Source organism: Pseudophryne corroboree, chromosome 6 (assembly GCF_028390025.1).
Source record: "Pseudophryne corroboree isolate aPseCor3 chromosome 6, aPseCor3.hap2, whole genome shotgun sequence".
Lineage (NCBI taxonomy): Eukaryota > Metazoa > Chordata > Amphibia > Anura > Myobatrachidae > Pseudophryne > Pseudophryne corroboree.
Window position 1 is genome coordinate 483,165,301 of NC_086449.1, and position 19,956 is coordinate 483,185,256.

The window sequence follows — 19,956 nt, forward strand, 5'->3', positions numbered from 1 at the left end:
AGGAATTAAAAACGGCTGCGCAAAGTTGCAGGGAAATTTATAAAGAGAGAAAGCGGACGTGTAAAAAATGGGAATTTATTTGAACAGAAAGTTGAAACATATATACGTATATATAATAAAACACTTATTTGATACCATGAAATAATATTGTTACTTTGCACCCTGCTGATATGGGAATAAAATCTATCAAGCCAATATAAATAATGGAGTAGCAGCAATAGACAATATGTCAGTGGATATATTCCAAAGAATGAAGGAATAAAAGACTACAGTCAAATTAAGTGGATACAAGGCAGTTTTCCACTAATTGATGGTATAATTTGTAGCAGTCCCGTGATAAGAATATGAATGCTGTGCTAAAGATGTACTCAATAAATGCAAGGTTGAAATACCTCTCCTGTGGGCTGGTACAACCGAGCGTCCTCGGTTGGCGAGTCCTGCAATGCCCACATAACAGTATGTAGTTATAAAGAATGACACAACAGATCATGTCAGTCACTGTTAATGATGCTAAAGATTTTTGTGACGATATATTATGAACAGTGTGACTATTATAGCATTTAATGATGCTACTGTATATTCATTTGCTGAAACTAGGTTTTATTATTACCAATTTGCTGCCACTTTTTTGGTCTGGGTATGGACACTGTGTGCAGCAGCACAGTCATGCACTCCAGCGGGCGGCTGTGGAATACAAGTGCTTCTGGTCATCTGACCGGTTGATGCGTTCCACTAACAGGAAGTGCGGCACGCAGTGAAACACACGCCGCTCTTTCTGCTTTGGATGGTGGACTGGATGATCTGTTTGCCCTCCTGGACTATTGACTAGGTATTTCATTAAATAATATATATAATTGGTGTTTACAACACTGAATGATGCACATTATTTGTATTAGCTTTTATCTGATATTTTAACTAGTCTTTGGAGGGGATGTGCCTTAATTAACTAGTGGGTGGAGTATATATGAGGGTCATTTTGCAATGTATAGTGACCTTGACAAAAGGTCCCACTGGGGACTGAAACATTGATGGCGCTTGTACTTTGCTGATGGTCTGATCAATAAGCTTTGTATGAAGACTAGTGAGTGCTCCCATTTTTTAACTAATGGAATGGACTGATCCCATGATCTGGGTCTGAATTGGATGCTACCCCAGCATAAAATAACGTAACACGAGCGTGGACTGTACTGGAATTATATGTATGTATGTATGTATGTATGTATGTGTATATATATACATACACACACATACACACACACACACACACACACACACACACACACACACACACACACACACAATACAGGGGCAGTTTAAGAGAAGAGAGGAGGCCCATGTGCATGCACTGTGGACTCTGGCAGCTGGCTTTGTCTACTGCGCTTGTGCAGGTCTTCCGGAGCATGGAGCCCGCTCCTTCTTCCCGAGGACATCTCTACTGTGCATGCGCACATCACCATGCCATTTTCCAAGTGTTTTCTGTCTGCGGCGGCGCCTGCTGCTGCGGGACTCTGGAGCGGTAAGTATAATAATATGGGTGCAGGAAGGGCCCCCCTGGACACCACAGATTCTGTACCCATTACAGATACGTCATACTTGGGCACCAGTTTTTATAAGGTTTCCCCATTGTATCACTAACCTTCTGAAGCTTCAGAGTTGGTCTTTATAACTGAACAGAAATCGGTGATTGCCTGTTCTGTAAATCTTTTCTTCCAATAAATGGCATATCTAGGGAAACAAGAAGAGTATTACAATCTTTAAAGTGCAACCATATCTTACACAAGACACAGCAAAAACTCCTAATCCACGCACTCATTATCTCCCGCATTGATTATTGCAATAGTCTCCTAACTAGTCTTCCCAAAAATAGGATCTCACCACTACAATTCATTTTGAATGTAGTTGTGAGGCTGATTTTCCTTGCTAGATGTTCATCACCTGTAGATCCACTCTCAGTTCCTCCATTGGTTACCAGTATTCCACCGTATTCAACATAAAATACTTTTACTTACATATAAGGTTATTAACCAAACTGCAACAACATACATCTTTTCACTCATCTCAAAATATCTCCATACCCAAACTCTCCGCTTCTCTCATCCACAATCATTACTCGCTCCCACTCAAAAATACCCACATAACCTTCAATACCTACCTATCTAATTACACCCCCTCTGTACAGTCCACATATAACGTCACATATTTTGTCCTTCACTTTCACACCCTTCTGACGCTTGGCCAACATTGCTGGGTTACCATATCATACAGCCCATTAAGAACCTTTGCAATCTGGCCGGACCATTATGCAATAGGTAGCACCTATACATGTGTATCAATGCCTATTTGCCTATAGATTGTAAACTTGAGAGCAGAGCCTTCCTACCACTATGACTGTCTGTTATTACCCAGTTTTGTTCTATTACTGTTGTTCCGGAATGTAGTTATGTGACGGGATCCCGTCGGTCAGGATACAGACACCAGAATCCCGATCATTGACAATGTCGCCAGCCGGAATCCCAGCTAACAGAGACTATTCCCACTCGTTGGTGTCCACGACAACCATAGAGTGGAAATAGAACCTGTGGTGAGCGCAGCAAGCTACCGAGCCCGCAAGGGGCTTCATTGCACTCGCCCACCTGCCGGCATTCTAGCGGCCGGGATCCCTGCGTTGGTATGCTGACGGCCAAGATCCCGACCGCCGGCATCCCAACCCATTGTTCCAATTATAAAGCGCAAATGAATATACTGCACTATATAAGAGACGTATTATTATTATTAATAATATTTGCAAAACATCCTGTACAGTCTGCAAGGGGTATCAAAGTGACCAGGAGACTACTCATGAGTTACTCCAAAAAAATAAATAATAATAATAATAATAGTAATAATAATTGTAATTATGGACTGGATACAGTATCTCGTTTTTTTATGCTACATTTAGAATGAACATTGACTAGAAATTACTTTCTAAAAACATGTTATTTTATCAGCCAGCTATCATGAAGAATATTGTATTCTTTAATACAAGATTTTGGGGGTAAAGTGCAGGTTTACAGAAGTGATGTTGCCCATAGCAACCAATCAGATTCTATTTCTGATTTATCTAGCACCTTATAGAACAGATTAGCTACAATCTGATTGGTTGCTATGGGCAACATCTCCACTTCTGTACACCTGCACTTTAATAAAAATATCCCTTTGTATCTGTCATGGTCCAGATCCAACTCTGCAGACAGGAACATAACAGTCACATTTCAAGACAGTGATACACAGTCATTTCCTAGATGTTCAGATCAGTCTAAAAGACAATCTAACCATACAACAATTTACAGTTAACAGACTGCAACACATTTTATCATTAAAATATCCATTATTATATAGCACTTAAAAGGGATCCGGTATGATATACTGACAGACGGGATGCCGGCTGTCAGTATACCGACAGCCGCATCCAGTCTGCCTGAATGCCGGCAGCGAGTCCCCTCGCGGGCTTGCTGTGCTCGCAACGCTTCGGGCCCTGTGGCTCACTTTGCTGGCCACAGGTTCTATACCCACTCTGTCAGTGGCGTGTACCCACCAACCGAGTGGGAATACCGGGTGTGTGTTGGGCTTCCATCCGTCTGTAAAATGCCGGCTGACGGGATTACGGTGTCGGTCTCCTGAATGCCTGGATCCCGACAGCCAGCACTTTAGCTGCATCCCCTTAAAAGGGGTCTGCCCTTCTTACAGCCAATGCGGCCATTTAGATTCTCACATAACATCCAAGATATATTATTTACAAATGGATAAGATGACCCAAAAGTTTCTAGTCCAGGAATATAATTATTAACTATTAAGAACTACAGGATAGCCAAAGAGAAGGTATTAGAAATTGCAAGAATGGAAACTTTCACGTTTTCAACTAAACAAAATACCACAAATCGCTTGTTCTGGGTGAACAATTATTTCACAAGTAGTAATAGTAACCACATAGCTAAATAATTAAAAGAACTGTGGTCTATGGTAAACAGATCCGGATGCAGTAGTGTTAAAAGACATTTACTTGATGTGCTGTTACAAACAAGAGAAAAACATTAAGAGACTGGGTAAGCTCACACATTTTCAATTATGGAAACTAGTGGTCTGGTAAATTTAAATTTCTGAAAGCCTGCAATAGATGTATTAACTCAGTGGTTCTCAATCTCGGTTCTCAGGACCCCAAACAGTTAATTTGTTCCAGGTCACTTAGCAGGTGCACAGGTGTATTCATTAGTCACTGACAGGTGGAGCAAACAATTTGACTTGTGATTCTGTGAGGAGACCTGGAAAACATGCACTGTTTAGGGTCCCATAGACCGAGTTTGAGAACCTGTGCATTAACTGCATGACTTGATATTATGAGGATATAGGGAACACTTTGGACACCCACGTTCAGTAAGAAGATATGAAGTCAGACACATCCTTACATGTACAACTAAAATACTTATTTAGATGTCCTTGTAGTCTTCTCTAGATTGGTATTAGTTTGACTAGATTCCATTAATAATCTGTCATACTAGGTATTACTTATTCCCCAAAAAAGCAGGCTTGTAGCTGTGACTTAATAGTGAAGCTGCACTGCAGCCGTTGCTGTCATCGCTCATAACACTACAGTTACAACAACAAAAATTGCAGCGTTGGAACCATACTTGCCTACCTGACCCTCTCCATGAGGGAGAAAATGCTCTGTTCCTGGACTTTCCTGGTAATGTATAATTGCCATCACCTGTGGTAAGCTTGTTAATTGAAAGAAAGGTGTTTCACCACAGGTGATGGCAATCATACATTACCAGGAAAGACCAGGAACAAAGCATTTTCACCCTCATGGAGAGGGTCAGGTAGGCAAGTATGGTTGGAACTAATTACTGCTTTCTTTTTCACCCACGGCTCCTGGTACAGGTACGACTTGCTAATTGTACAGTTCTTGTTCCTAAACAATGTTAAAGAGAAAAATGATCACTAGGTCATTGTATTGAGTAAATAGGCCCATCTCTTCTTGAAAAATGTAATTTCTCTACATCTAATTAATCAAATGATATTTAGACAGTATCCCCTAAGTTTCACCTCTTTAGGAGCTTTAGAGACACCCAATAGTGACAAGCATGTGTGTACCCTACAGCTCCAGGGTGCTCACAGCTCAGTGATGCGGAGGGTTCACCCTTTACACAGTCTAATACTTCATTAGTTATATCGCTACCACAGACAATGACAAGATCTGATGACTGCATCCCCTTGTGGGGTCTCAGGGCAGTATGTGCTGCACTTTATATTGAAGTCAGGTAGAGAGATGGTGCACGTGTCTTTTGGGCTGGGTAGGACCCCCCCGACCTGCTAGGACCCCAGACTAGGGCCGTAACTACGGTTTTTGGAGCCCAGGGCAAGATGAAGAGTGGCGTGACCCCCCCCCCCCACCACCTCCAAAAAAAAGCCCTAAAGTGGGCATGTGCTGAAAAATGGCCATGCCAACATGACTATCATCTACCCCCTGCGTTGTCTCTCAGCACACTATCACCTCCCCCTTATAGTCTCTAAGCACACTATCACCTCCCCCTTGTGTCGTCTCTCAGCACACTATCACCTCCCCCTTGTGTCGTCTCTCAGCACACTATCACCTCCCTCTTGTGTCGTCTCTCAGCACACTATCACCTCTCCCTTGTGTCGTGTCTCAGCACACTATCACCTCCCCGTTGTGTCGTGTCTCAGCACACTATCACCTCCCCCTTGTGTCGTGTCTCAGCACACTATCACCTCCCCCTTGTGTCGTCTCTCAGCACACTATCACCTCCCCCTTGTGTCGTCTCTCAGCACACTATCACCTCCCTCTTGTGTCGTCTCTCAGCACACTATCACCTCTCCCTTGTGTCGTGTCTCAGCACACTATCACCTCCCCGTTGTGTCGTGTCTCAGCACACTATCACCTCCCCCTTGTGTCGTCTCTCAGCACACTATCACCTTCCCCTTGTGTCGTCTCTCAGCACACTATCACCTCCCCCTTGTGTCGTGTCTGAGCACACTATCACCTCCCCCTTGTGTCAACTCTCAGCACACTATCACCTCCCCCTTGTGTCATCTCTAAGCACACTATCACCTCCCCCTTGTGTCGTCTCTCAGCACACTATCACCTCCCCCTTGTGTCGTCTCTCAGCACACCTTCATTCAATTTTTGCACATTACGGCAGTAGAGTCCCCTTTTTACACAGTACTCAGGCAGAGTCCCCTTTTTACACAGTATGCCGAGTCCCCTTTTTACACAGTACGCAGGCAGAGGCCCCTTTTTACACAGTACGCAGGCAGAGGCCCCTTTTTACACAGTACGCAGGCAGAGGCCCCTTTTTACACAGTACGCAGACAGAGCCCCTTTTTACACAGTACGCAGGCAGAGTCCCTTTTTACACAGTACACAGGCAGAGTCCCTTTTTACACAGTACGCAGGCAGAGTTCCTTTTTACACAGTACGCGGGCAGAGTCCCTTTTTACACAGTACACAGGCAGAGTCCCTTTTTACACAGTACGCAGGCAGAGTCCCCTTTTTACACAGTACGCAGGCAGAGTCCCCTTTTTACACAGTACACATTACAGTACAGTGCCAGATACAGATCACCCCACAGTGCCTAATACATATTGCCCCACGGTGCCAGATACAGATTACCCAAGTGCCAGATACACATTGCCCCACAGTGCCAGATACTCATTGCCCCACAGTGCCAGATACACATTGTCCCACAGTGCCAGATACACATTGTCCCACAGTGCCAGATACATATTGCCCCACAGTGCCAGATACATATTGCCCCACAGTGCTTACCCCACAGTGCCAGATACATATCACCCTACAGTGCCAGATACACATTGCCCCACAGTGCCAGATACATATTACCCCACAGTGCCAGATACATATTACCCCAAAGTGCCAGATACATATTACCCCACAGTGCCAGATACATATATGCCCCAGTGCCAGATACATATTACCCCGTAGTGCTTACCCCACAGTGCCAGATACACATTGCCCCAGAGATGCACATTTCCAGATACACATTGACTCCTCCCAGCTCTCCCCCGCACTCACCGCTGCCCACTGCTATCTGAGGGGAGGAGAGCGTAGCGCCTCTCCTGCCCCTCAGTGCACGATGACGTCCGGTCTCCGGCTGTTGGCCGCGGGTATCTTGGCACCGGTTCGTTAGCCAATTAGAGCTCGTGGACAGGCAGCCAATCAGGAGCCGGTCCACGAGCTCTGTTTGGCTAACAAACCAAACCAAGCAGACTCGCCCCGTCGCCGGAGACCAGACACTGAGCACACTGAGGGGCAGGAGAGGCGCTGCGCTCTTCTCCCCCACATAGCTGCGGGATGGGGGACAGCCTGGAGGCAGAGCATTAGTAGCGGGGGTGAGTGGGCATGATGCCCTGGCCGGTGTCGGCGCCCCCCTCTGCTGGGCCTGTCAAGGCGCCCAGGGCACGTGCACTGCTCGACCCCCCCTTAGTTACGTCTCTGCCCCAGCCATGTGTCCTTTGAGCAGCCCTAGCTGTTTGGACTATTTATGTTTACCTATTGCTCCACTCTGGGTCAGGTGGTTCAGCTACGTTATCTATATGTTTGAGCTCCTATCTGTGATCAGGCATCTTAAACAAATGATACTCCTGACACTTTTAGGAATGCTCGTAGATTGGCTTCCATCCTCTCCTAGATATTCTAGCATCCTGATAGCCTATACTCCTAGCACTCCGGACATTCTGGTACGGACATATTTTCTGGCATCTTGCACTCCTTTAACTCCTGGCTCTAATACGATGTAATCATTTAACCCCTGGCAGCCTGAACTTCTTGTATTCCTGACACTTCTGGCATAGTGTGTTCCTTATCTTTCTGGAACTTTGTACTTTGCCATTACTGGAAACTTGTGTTACTGTAGTGGCTTGCCCCCTTACAGACACTTACCTGCACTCTGAATTCATACCGTACATGTTTTGTGAGCATGTCTTTAAATAAAAGCATCATCTTGAATCTAAGGTCTCCTAGAAAATGTTGTATAAGAGCACACCATATAAAATGTATTTTTTTCATCCTAACACAGACCACAGGAGTATGTGGTGTAAAACAGACCTGTACAGGATGTGGGTGGACAGGATGGAAAACATACATATTGGAGATGAATCAGCAATAGAAAGTAAATGCAAGACAAAGCATTTACAAGACAATATGACAAAACTGAAGGAGGGTGTTTATATTATTTCAGTAGGTCTAAATCGACATGAATTTATATAAATTGGATATTACGTTATGATAAGCATTAAGTATCAAACTATCAATATTAATTAATTATTAATCTGCTGTCAACAAGTAAATTGCACATTGACCTAATCAATCAGTAATTGTCAGGTTGATAAATTATAATAATGGTTAAAACATTAAATATGCATAATCAACAGGTGTGAAAATACAATTGTAAAACAGGGCTTTTAATGTTAGAACATTATTCTGCCATTAGCAAGTAGTACATATTCATTTTCAAAGTACCTGTAAATTGCAGCTTCGCCATGGTAACAATAATGTTTCCTCCAATGTTTTAGACTGATGGTGTTTCAAGAGGTTTAACTTGCGATATTTTTAGATACGAAAGAAATGTCTTCTTGCCAGTAAAATTCATGTACTGTGTTACATTGCAAAGCACCAGAGTAAAACTATAAATTTTTTATCGCCACAATCTTAGTTATATAGTATTCCTCACTGCAGTGATGATTATAATTAAAATAAATGACACACTATGGCTTTGGAAATTTACAAACGTACTCAACAAAAGAAGCATTTCTTAGTTCATATGAGCTGTAAACGTATCATATTTGCAATATTTTTTTATTGTGGTGAAAATCGTGTAAAAGAAGTATGTCCATCAAATACAACCACTGCCATCAGTAGTAAGTGACATGTCATCAAAGAGAAAGCACCATGCAAGTACAGCACAATGTGGGTCATTCCGAGTTGATCCCTCGCTAGCAGTTTTTAGCAGCCGTGCAAACGCACTGCCCACCAGGGAGTGTATTTTCGCTTTGCAGAAGTGCGAACGCCTGTGCAGCAGAGCGCCTGCAAAATAATTTTGTGCAAAAAAACCCAGCCCTGGACTTACTCTTCGTGTGCGTTGCTTCTAACGTTGGAGGGTTGGCTTTTGACGTCACACACCTGCCCAGCGTTCGCCCAGCCATGCCTGCGTTTTTCTAAGCACTCCCTGAAAACCGTCAGTTGACACCCAAAAACTCCCCCTTTCTGTCAATCTTCTTGCGGCCGCCAGTGCGAATGAAAACGTCGCTAGAATCTGTGCAAAACCACAAAGGACTTTGTACCCGTATGTCGCGCGTACGCAGAAATGCAGATGTTTAGCCTGATCGATGCGCTGCGAACAACGGCAACTAGCGATCAATTTGGAATGACCCCCAATAGCTCCCAACTCACTACCTTCTTAAAACACTTTTGCTACATTCAGCAGCAGCCACTTGCGTAGTCAGGAGGGGCAATGGCATTCAATGCGTTGAAGTGAAATTGTATCATATAAGGGAAAGGGTAGGAGTGGAGAGTTATTCTGCAGTGCCATTAAGAAAGGATTTTAATGGATGCCTTCTTTTTATTGCTAACACCGTTGGGGTTTTAGAGGATAGAGAATAATGCAAACCTTACTAAATCGTTTGGCTTGGTTCCTCTTATGGCCCAGAGGTATGGTTTAACTATTCACTTAAACTTATTTACTCTTATTTCCAGATGCATTTTTTAGGCATATCCTCATTAAGCACTGTGTATCTCTCTTTGATTGCCCTGGTCTTTAAAAAAAATGTTTGTTGTTGCCATCACATTGAGACCGAACTGCTGGTTTAGGTGAGGTCATAGTCACAACAGTACAATCGATCTTGACCTCTATGGACCTTTTGGTTGACAAGGGCTCCAGTTTCTGAAGTTGAATCCATTATGGCTCACTGAAGGCTATTATGGGGACAATGTAACTGTAAAGAGGTTTGGGATGCTTTTAAAGCACTCCTCAGAGGTACATTTATTAATTGATATGCCCAGATAAAAACAGAAAAAATGCAGATGTCATGACCTTAAGCACCTTTATATTTTTATGAGTTAGTAGGATGCTAGCGAATACTTAAGGGGAAATGTAATAGGGTCAGTTTGTCGAGGTCCCAGATTTCATCCAGAGATTGTCCGTATTTTTAAAGCGACAATCATTTACAAGACAAAACCAACCTGGTTTTGCCTTGTAAACAATTGCCACTTTAAAAATATGGGAAAACTCGGCCGATATCCCAGACTATGGCAAACTCAGACCCTATAACATTTCCCCTTAAGGGGTATATGCAATTGTGGTCGAATTCCCGAAATTGTCGAATTTCGGGAATTTTTCGCCCCCCCAAAAAAATCGTCAATGCAATTCAGTGCTTTCCGTCCAAAAAACGGACTTTCAAAATTCGACTTTTTGAAATTCGACTTTTGTCAAATTCGACTTTTCTGCAATGATACAAGTGCTGCAATTCGACCAAAGTGTATTCAATTGAAGTTTGGAAATTCGACAACAGTGCTTTTAGACAGTAAATTCGACATTTTCAATCCGCCACACTTTGGTGGGTGAAACTAATAAAAAAAATTTAAAACATGTTTTTTTTTGTGTTTTTTTTTATTGATAATAGCATATCTATTTATATTAGAAGGGATTAGGTACTTGGTTTGTCTTTTTTGGAGGCACAAGTATTATTTATATATTTTTTTAAATAATTTTTTTTTATTTTATTTTTTAGATGGAATGGTAAAATTCAGAAAAAAAATGGCGTGGGGTCCCCCCTCCAAAGCATAACCAGCCTCGGGCTCTTCGAGCTGGTCCTGGTTCTAAAAATGCGGGGGGAAAATTGACAGGGGATCCCCCGTATTTTTAAAACCAGCACCGGGCTCTGCGCCTGGTGCTGGTGCAAAAAATACGGGGGACAAAAAGAGTAGGGGTCCCCCGTATTTTTTACACCAGCATCGGGCTCCACTAGCTGAACAGATAATGCCACAGCCGGGGGTCACTTAAATATCCAACTAGTCACCCCTGGCCGGGGTACCCTGGGGGAGTGGGGACCCCTTCAATCAAGGGGTCCCGTCCCCCAGCCACCCAAGGGCCAGGGGTGAAGCCCGAGGCTGTCCCCCCCATCCAAGGGCTGCGGATGGGAGGCTGATAGCCTTGAGTAAAATGACAGAATATTGTTTTTTCCAATAGTACTACAAGTCCCAGCAAGCCTCCCCCGCAAGCTGGTACTTGGAGAACCACAAGTACCAGCATGCGGAGGAAAACCGGGCCCGCTGGTACCTGTAGTACTACTGGGGAAAAAATACCCAAATAAAAACAGGAGACACACACCGTGACAAGTACAACTTTATTACACACTGCCGACACACACATACTTACCTATGTTGACACGAAGCAGTCGGTCCTCTTCTCCAAGTAGAATCCACGGGTACCTGAAAATAAAAGATAATTATTCTCACCTGATCCAGGGTCCAGAGATAAATCCACGTACTTGTCAAAAAAAGAAAACGAACACCCGACCAGCGAACTGAAAGGGGTCCCATGTTGACACATGAGACCCCTTTCCCCGAATGCAGAGAGACCCCCCGTGACTGCTGTCACTGAAAGGTCTCGTAAGCCAATCAGCGAGCGCAACGTCCTTGCACTCTGCTGATTGGCTCTGTGCGCGTCTGAGCTGTCAGCGCATCGCACAGCTCCCTCCATTATATTCAATGGTGGGAACTTTGCGGTTAGTGGTGGGGTCACCCGCGCACCGCTGACGGCAAAGTTCCCACCATTGAAAGCAATGGAGGCAGCTGTGCGATGCGCTGTCTGAGCTTAGACGCGCACAGCCAATCAGGTGAGCGCCACGGAGTAGCGCTTCCTGATTGGCTGAAGGGACCTCATTGACAGGAGTCACGTGATGTCCCGGCATTCGGGGAAAGGGGTCTCACGTGTCGGGTGTTCGTGTGTTTTTTTTTGCCAAGTACGAGGATTAGCTCTGGACGTGGATTTATCTCTGGACACTGGCAGGTGAGTATAAAAATTTTTCACAGGTACCCTCGGATCGTCGGAGACTGTGGCAGTCGGCGTGTCAACATAGGTAAGTATGTATGTGTGTCGGCAGTGTGTAATAAAGTTTTACTTGTCACGGTGTGTCTCTCCTGTTTTTATTTGGGTATTTTTTTCCAGTAGTACTACAGGTACCAGCGGGCCCATTTTTCTCCCGCATGCTGGTACTTGTGGTTCTCCAAGTACCAGCTTGCGGGGGAGGCTTGCTGGGACTTGCAGTACTATTGGAAAAAACAATATTCTGTCATTTTACTCAAGGCTATCAGCCTCCCATCCGCAGCCCTTGGATGGGGGGGACAGCCTCGGGCTTCACCCCTGGCCCTTGGGTGGCTGGGGGGGGGGGAGCCCCCTTGATTGAAGGGGTCCCCACTCCCCCAGGGTACCCCGGCCAGGGGTGACTAGTTGGATATTTAATGCCACGGCCGCAGGGCACTGTATAAAAGTGACCCCCGGCTGTGGCATTATCTGTCCAGCTAGTGGAGCCCGATGCTGGTGTAAAAAATACGGGGGACCCCTACTCTTTTTGTCCCCCGTATTTTTTGCACCAGCACCAGGCGCAGAGCCCGGTGCTGGTTTTAAAAATACGGGGAATCCCCTGTCAATTTTCCCCCCGCATTTTTAGAACCAGGACCAGCTCGAAGAGCCCGAGGCTGGTTATGCTTTGGAGGGGGGACCCCACGCCATTTTTTTCCGGGTTTTTCCCCGTTTTTTTTTAAATCGCGGCAAAATCCGGCAAATCGGCCGTTTTTCGCCCGCGGGACTGTTGAATCCGTTTTTCATTGAATATGGTGAATTCCGGAAGCCACCTGCCGGAATTCACCTGTCGAATTGTGTTGAATTAAAAAACGGCGATAATTTGCCGCGATTCGCCGCTAATTGCATATACCCCTAAGTATTCTCTAGCATTCTCCCAACTCATGGAAATATAAAAGGTACAATTACAGCCATTTTCAATAACAGACCACAGGCATCTAAACAGCCAATACTTTTTATGAGTTTCTCAATCTTCTAATATATACAAAGATACTCAGATGGAAATATATGTAGTCAGGCTGTTTTGCTACACTTCTGGAAAACCCAGTGGCACAAGCCCTTTACAAAGGATGGTCTGAATTTTGGCAGAAATGAATTTCCAAACAGGAAAATTAACTATATTTAATTTCAGATGCCTTTCTCCCCACTTCAGATGGCACGTCAAGCAGGGGAAGGGGCTGTGGCATTGTTTTAAATATTTTGACCAAATGAAATTGGAGAGAAATTTTCTTAATTTGACTTTTTTATAGGTATCTTCATCAAAGACAATTATCCCCCACAATTTCAGTTCACCTTCTTAAACAACTACTTGTCTCTACTTAAAGTTAAGTGGGAAGCTGATGCTGGATGCCTTTCCAATGAACAATAGTCTTATACAGTATATTGGTTAGTCTCCAGAGCAGATGCAATTAGGCATCAATTGTGAAAATGCACTGTGGTTTTTATGTTGTATGTGCAGGCATGGGACTGCATTAAAAACATTTTATCAAGACTCCATTCAATTGTATTTAAAAGGGAGTTCTCAACAAACATGTATGATTCAACTTGGTAACATTAACATTGGTAATAACAGTCCAGATGTGCCTGGCAGAGAAGCTCCCTGACCTACAGTATTAAATTGGAAGCTTGGGAATGACACTATGAACCATGAATGACATGTAGCATATTTTGAGATATACAGTAAGTGGTGCTTAGCTGATGTGTTTGAAGACTTGGTATAACTGGGCTCGAGGGGACTGCCTTGCACACTTACTATATGTATAAGGTTTCTTTAATATGTATTCTGCTATTTTAGGTCATGAATTGCGAACAAAATATGTGACTTTGTGTAAGGAAATTCTATATATTTGTTCTGCATTTGCCCTTTTGCCCTATATGTCTTCACTGTCGAACTGGGGCATAAAGAGCCCAATGTCGGAATGCAGTGGTAAAGATCAATGACAGCCACCAGTCCGTGGACCCGGCTCCAAGTTACCCAGTTTGCGTTACCCGGGAATCTGACCCTGGTAGCCAGGTAATGGTGCGTTGTGAACGGCATGACCCAGGTCACACTGAAAGTATAAAGAAGTATACAGAAAGCCAGCTCACCAGCACTTGAAGATGACGTCTTCTCCAAGGACCGGCAGAACAGGAGGACTGCACACAGGTCTACTTGCCAATATGCCAGGTCCACACCAAGCGGTGTGAACGGGGTCTGTGACATGGATTAGTACGGTGTTCGAAAACCTGTGTCAGACCTGGCATTTGCATGGAAAAGAGGTATAACAGAGGAACAATGTATCATTCAAGTGCAGTCTGACCTGACCCATAAGCTAGGAGAAGAGGTCCTAAGCAGGGCCGGCCCAAGCTTATTTTTTTTAGTAAGCAAAAAATAAGATTTTAAACCTACCGGTAAATCTTTTTCTCGTAGTCCGTAGAGGATGCTGGGGACTCCGTAAGGACCATGGGGAATAGACGGGCTCCGCAGGAGACATGGGCACTTTAAGAAAGTCTTTAGACCTGGGTGTGCACTGGCTCCTCCCTCTATGCCCCTCCTCCAGACCTCAGTTAGAGAAACTGTGCCCAGAGGAGACGGACAGTACGAGGAAAGGATTTTGTTAATCCAAGGGCAAGATTCATACCAGCCACTCCAATCATACCGTATAACTTGTGATAACTACCCAGTTAACAGTATGAAACCAACATATCATCAGTTCAGGACCGATGCAACTATAACATAACCCTTATTGAAGCAATAACTATATACAAGTATTGCAGAAGTAGTCCGCACTTGGGACGGGCGCCCAGCATCCTCTACGGACTACGAGAAAAAGATTTACTGGTAGGTTTAAAATCTTATTTTCTCTAACGTCCTAGAGGATGCTGGGGACTCCGTAAGGACCAAGGGGATTATACCAAAGCTCCCAAACGGGCGGGAGAGTGCGGATGACTCTGCAGCACCGATTGAGCAAACAAGAGGTCCTCCTCAGCCAGGGTATCAAACTAGTAGAACTTAGCAAAAGTGTTTGAACCTGACCAAGTAGCAGCTCGGTACAACTGTAATGCCGAGACCCCTCGGGCAGCCGCCCAAGAAGAGCCCACCTTCCTAGTGGAATGGGCCCTAACCGATTTAGGCAACGGCAATCCAGCCGTAGAATGAGCCTGCTGAATGGTGTTACAAATCCAGCAGGCAATAGTCTGCTTTGAAGCAGGAGCGCCAAGCTTGTTGGCAGCATACAGGACAAACAGTGATTCTGTTTTTCTGACTCTAGCCATTCTGGCTACGTAAATTTTCAAAGCCCTGACCACATCCAGGGACTTGGGAGTCCTCCCAGTCACGCGTAGCCACAGGCACCACAATAGGCTGGTTCATATGAAAGGATGATACCACCTTAGGCAGTAATTGAGGACGTGTCCGCAACTCCGCTCTATCGACATGGAAAACCAGATAGGGGCTTTTATGAGACAAAGCCGCCAATTTCGACACTTGCCTAGCCGAAGCCAAGGCTAATAACATGACCACCTTCCAAGTGAGATATTTTAACTCTACCGTTTTAGGTGGTTCAAACCAGTGTGACTTAAGGAAACTTAACACCACGTTAAGGTCCCAGGGCTCCACCAGAGGTACAAAAGGAGGCTGAAAATGCAGCACTCCCTTCACAAAAGTCTGAACTTCTGGGAGAGAAGCCAATTCTTTTTGAAAGAAAATGGATAGGGCCGAAATCTGAACCTTAATGGAGCCTAAGTTTTAGGCCCAAATTCACTCCAGTTTGTAGGAAGTGAAGGAAACGGCCCAGATGGAATTCTTCCGTAGGAGCATTCCTGGCCTCACACCAAGAAACATATTTTCGCCATATACGGTGATAATGTTTAGATGTCACGTCCTTCCTAGCCTTCATCAGCGTAGGAATGACCTCATCCGGAATGCCTTTTTCCGCTAAGATCCGGCGTTCAACCGCCATGCCGTCAAACGCAGCCGCGGTAAGTCTTGGAACAGAAAAGGGCCCTGTTGCAACAGGTCCTGCCTTAGAGGAAGAGGCCACGGATCTTCTGAAAGCATTTCCTGCAGATCCGGATACCAGATCCTTCGTGGCCAATCTGGAACAATGAGGATTGTTCTCACTCCTCCTTTTTCTTATTATTCTCAACCCTTGGGTATGAGAGGAAGAGGAGGAAATACATAGACTGACTGGAACACCCACGGTGTCACTAGGGCGTCTACCGCTACTGCCTGAGGATCTCTTGACCAGGGCAATAACTCTGCAGCTTTTTGTTGAGGCGGGACGCCATCATGTCTATCTGTGGCAGTCCCCACCGAACTGCAATCTGTGCGAAGACTTCCTGATGAAGTCTCCACTCTCCAGGACGTATGTCTGGTGAGGAAGTCTGCTTCCCAGTTGTTCACTTCCGGAATGAACACTGTTGACGGTGCTCTTACATGATTCTCCGCCCAGCAAAGAATTCTGGTGGCTTCCGCCATCGCCACTCTGCTCCTTGTGCCGCCTTGGCGGTTTACATGAGCTACTGCGGTGACGTTGTCTGACTGGATCAGAACCGGTTGGTCGCGAAGAAAGGTCTCCGCTTGACGTAGGGCGTTGTATATGGCCCTTAGTTCCAATATGTTGATGTCAAGACAAGTCTCTTGACTTGACCAAAGACCTTGGAAATTTCTTCCCTGTGTGACTGCACCCCAGCCTCGGTGGCTCGCGTCCGTGGTCACCAGGATCCAGTTCTGAATGCCGAATCTGCGGCCCTCTAGAAGGTGAGCACTCTGCAGCCACCACAGGAGAGATACCCTGGCCCAGGGGGATAGGGTGATCAACTGATGAATCTGTAGATGTGACCCGGACCACTTGTCCAGTAGGTCCCATTTGAAGTCCTCGCATTGAACCTGCCAAAGGGAATGTTTTTCCCAGGACTCGAGTGCAGTGATGCACTGACACCTGTCTTGGTTTCAATAGGTCCCTGACTAGAGTCATGAGTTCCTGGGCCTTCTCTATCTGAAGGTAAACCCATTTCTGGTCTGTATCCAGAATCATACCCAAGAAGGGCAGACGTGTTATAGGAACCAACTGTGACCTCGGAAAATTGAGAATCCAGCCGTGCTGCTGTGACACCTTCAGCGAAAGTGACACGCTGTTCAACAACTGCTCTTTTGATCTCGCCCTTATTAGGAGATCGTCCAAGTATGGGATAACTGTGACTCCTTGCTTGCGTAGGAGCACCATTATTTCCGCCAATTACCCTGAAATTGGTAATGACAATCCTGTACCGCAATTGTCAGGTATGCCTGATGGGGTGGATAAATGGGAACATGAAGGTATGCAGCCTTTATGTCTAGATACACCATCAAATCCCCCCCTTCCAGGCTGGCGATGATCGCTCTGGGCGATTCCACTTTAAATTTGAACCTTTTCCCGTATAGGTTCAGAGATTTTAATTTTAAAATAGGTCTGACTGAACCGTACGGTTTCGGGACTACAGCCAAGGTTGAGTCATATCGCCTTCCTTGTTGCAGGAGGGGAACCTTGAGCACCACCTGTTGGAGATACAATGTGTGAATTGTATTTAATATTATCTCCCTTTCTGGGGGAGAAGCCGGTAGGTCCGATAAGGAAAAACCGGCGAGGAGGCACCTTTCGAATTCCAGCTTGTAACCCTGAGAAACAATTTTTATTGCCCTGGGATCCACCTGTGAGTGAACTCAGATGTGGCTGAAGAGTCGAAGACGTGCTCCCACTGGGACGGACTCCCTTAGCGGAGCTCCAGCGTCATGCGGTGAATGTAGTAGAGGCCGGGAGGACTTCTGTTCCTGGGAACTAGCTGTGCCCTTACCTCTGGTAAGAAAGTACGCTCCTCGTACTTTCTTGTTATTCTGCGACCGAAAGGACTGCATTTGATAATGTCGTGCTTTCTTAGGCTGTGAGGGAATATAAGGCAAAAGATCAGAATTACCAGCTATAGCTGTGGAGACCAGGTCCGAGAGCCCTTCTCCACACAATTCCTCAGTCTTGTAAGGTAAACCTTCCATATGCCTCTTTTAGTCGGCATCACGTGTGCATTGCATGTTCCACAGGACACGTCTAGCAGAAATCGACATAGCGTTGACTCTAGAACCCAGTAGACTAATGTCTCTTTGGGCATGTTTTATATATATATATATATAAGACAGCATCTTTTATATATATATATATATATATATATATACATACATATACTAGGGTCAATAACATGGTATCCTTATCTAGGGTTTCAATCTCCGCTGATAAGGTATCTGTCCACGCTGCTACAGCGCTATAAACCCATGCCGACACAATCGCCGGTCTGAGTAGTGTACCAGAATGTGTGTAAATGGACTTCAAAGTACTTTTACTGCATGCTATCTGCAGGATCCCTGAGGATAGAGGTCAAGTCAGCGCTACCTTTTGGATAAACGTGACAAAGCTTTGTCCACCCTAGGGGAAGATTCCCATCGTATCCTGGCCCTAGTAGGGAAAGGATACTCCCTGAGAATTCTTTGTGGGAATCTGCAGTCTCTTGTCTGGAGATTCCCGCTCTTTTTCTTCATGAGAGGAGGGAAATTTACCTCAGCTTTCTTCCCCTTAAACATGTGTACCCTCGTGTCAGGGTCAGATGAGTCATCAGTGATATGCAAAACATCTTTTATTACAATAATCATATATTGAATACTTTTCTGCCAGTTTTGGCTGTAACTTTGCATTATCGTAGTCGACACTGGAGTCAGACTCCGTGTCGATATCAGTGTCTATTATTTTGGATAGTGAGCGTTGTGAGACTCTGAAGGTCTCTGCGACATAGGGACAGACATGTGTAGATTCACTGTCTGTTCTCTAATCTTTTGTGCAATAAATTTACCTTAGCAGTTAATTTCACATATCCAATCAGGTGTCGGCGTTGTCGACGGAGACACCACTCACACACACACACATTTGCTCCATCTCCTCCTTAGGAGAGCCTTTTACCTCAGACACACACGTACCGACACACCACACACTCAGGGAATGCTCTGAAGATAATTCCCCCACAAGGCCCTTTGGAGAGACAGAGAGAGAGTATGCCAGCACACACCCCAGCGCTATATGACCCAGGAAAAAACACAGCAATTTAATGTTTACCCAGTAGCGCTGTTATTATCTGCGCCGAATTATGTGCCCCCCCTCTTCTTTAAAACCCTCTCTTCTACCGTGGTATAAGCAGGGGAGAGTCCGGGGAGCTTCCTCTCAGCGGTGCTGTAGAGAAAAACATGGCGCTGGTGAGTGCTGAGGGAGAAGCCCCGCCCCCTCGACGGTGGGCTTCTGTCCCGCTAAAAGTGTAAAATTGGCGGGGGCTCCTGCATATATACAGTGTCCAGCTGTATATATGCTCCTTTTGCCAAATAAGAGGTTTATATTGCTGCCCAGGGCGCCCCCCCCTGCGCCCTGCACCCTTACAGTGACCGGAGTATGTGAGGTGTGTGGGAGCAATGGCGCACAGCTGCAGTGCTGTGCGTTACCTCAGTGAAGATCATGAAGTCTTCTGCCGCCTCTGAAGTCTTCTTTTCTTCTCATACTCACCCGGCTTCTATCTTCCGGCTCTGCGAGAGGGATGGCGGCGCGGCTCTGGGACGGACGGCTAGGGTGAGATCCTGCGTACCAATCCCTCTGGAGCTAATGGTGTCCAGTAGCCTAAGAAGCAGGACCTGCACTCAGAGAGTAGGGCTGCTTCTCTCCCCTCAGTCCCTCGATGCAGGGAGTCTGTTGCCAGCAGAGCTCCCTGAAAATAAAAAACCTAACAAAATACTTTCTATCAGCAAACTCAGGAGAGCTCA

The 19,956-nt window shown here is 45.4% G+C and overlaps 1 protein-coding gene across 3 annotated transcripts in view; it reads right to left on the minus strand.

Moving 5' to 3' along the window:
- The window catches only part of ZNF277 (zinc finger protein 277), a 302,550-nt gene that overhangs the window by 153,932 nt on the left and 128,662 nt on the right, over nucleotides 1–19,956 (minus strand). For all 3 annotated transcript variants that reach the window (XM_063927283.1, XM_063927282.1, XM_063927284.1), the window contains one exon: nucleotides 1,637–1,725. In XM_063927283.1, coding sequence (XP_063783353.1) covers nucleotides 1,637–1,725 — 89 coding nt within the window. The remainder of the gene's footprint in view (nucleotides 1–1,636; nucleotides 1,726–19,956) is intronic.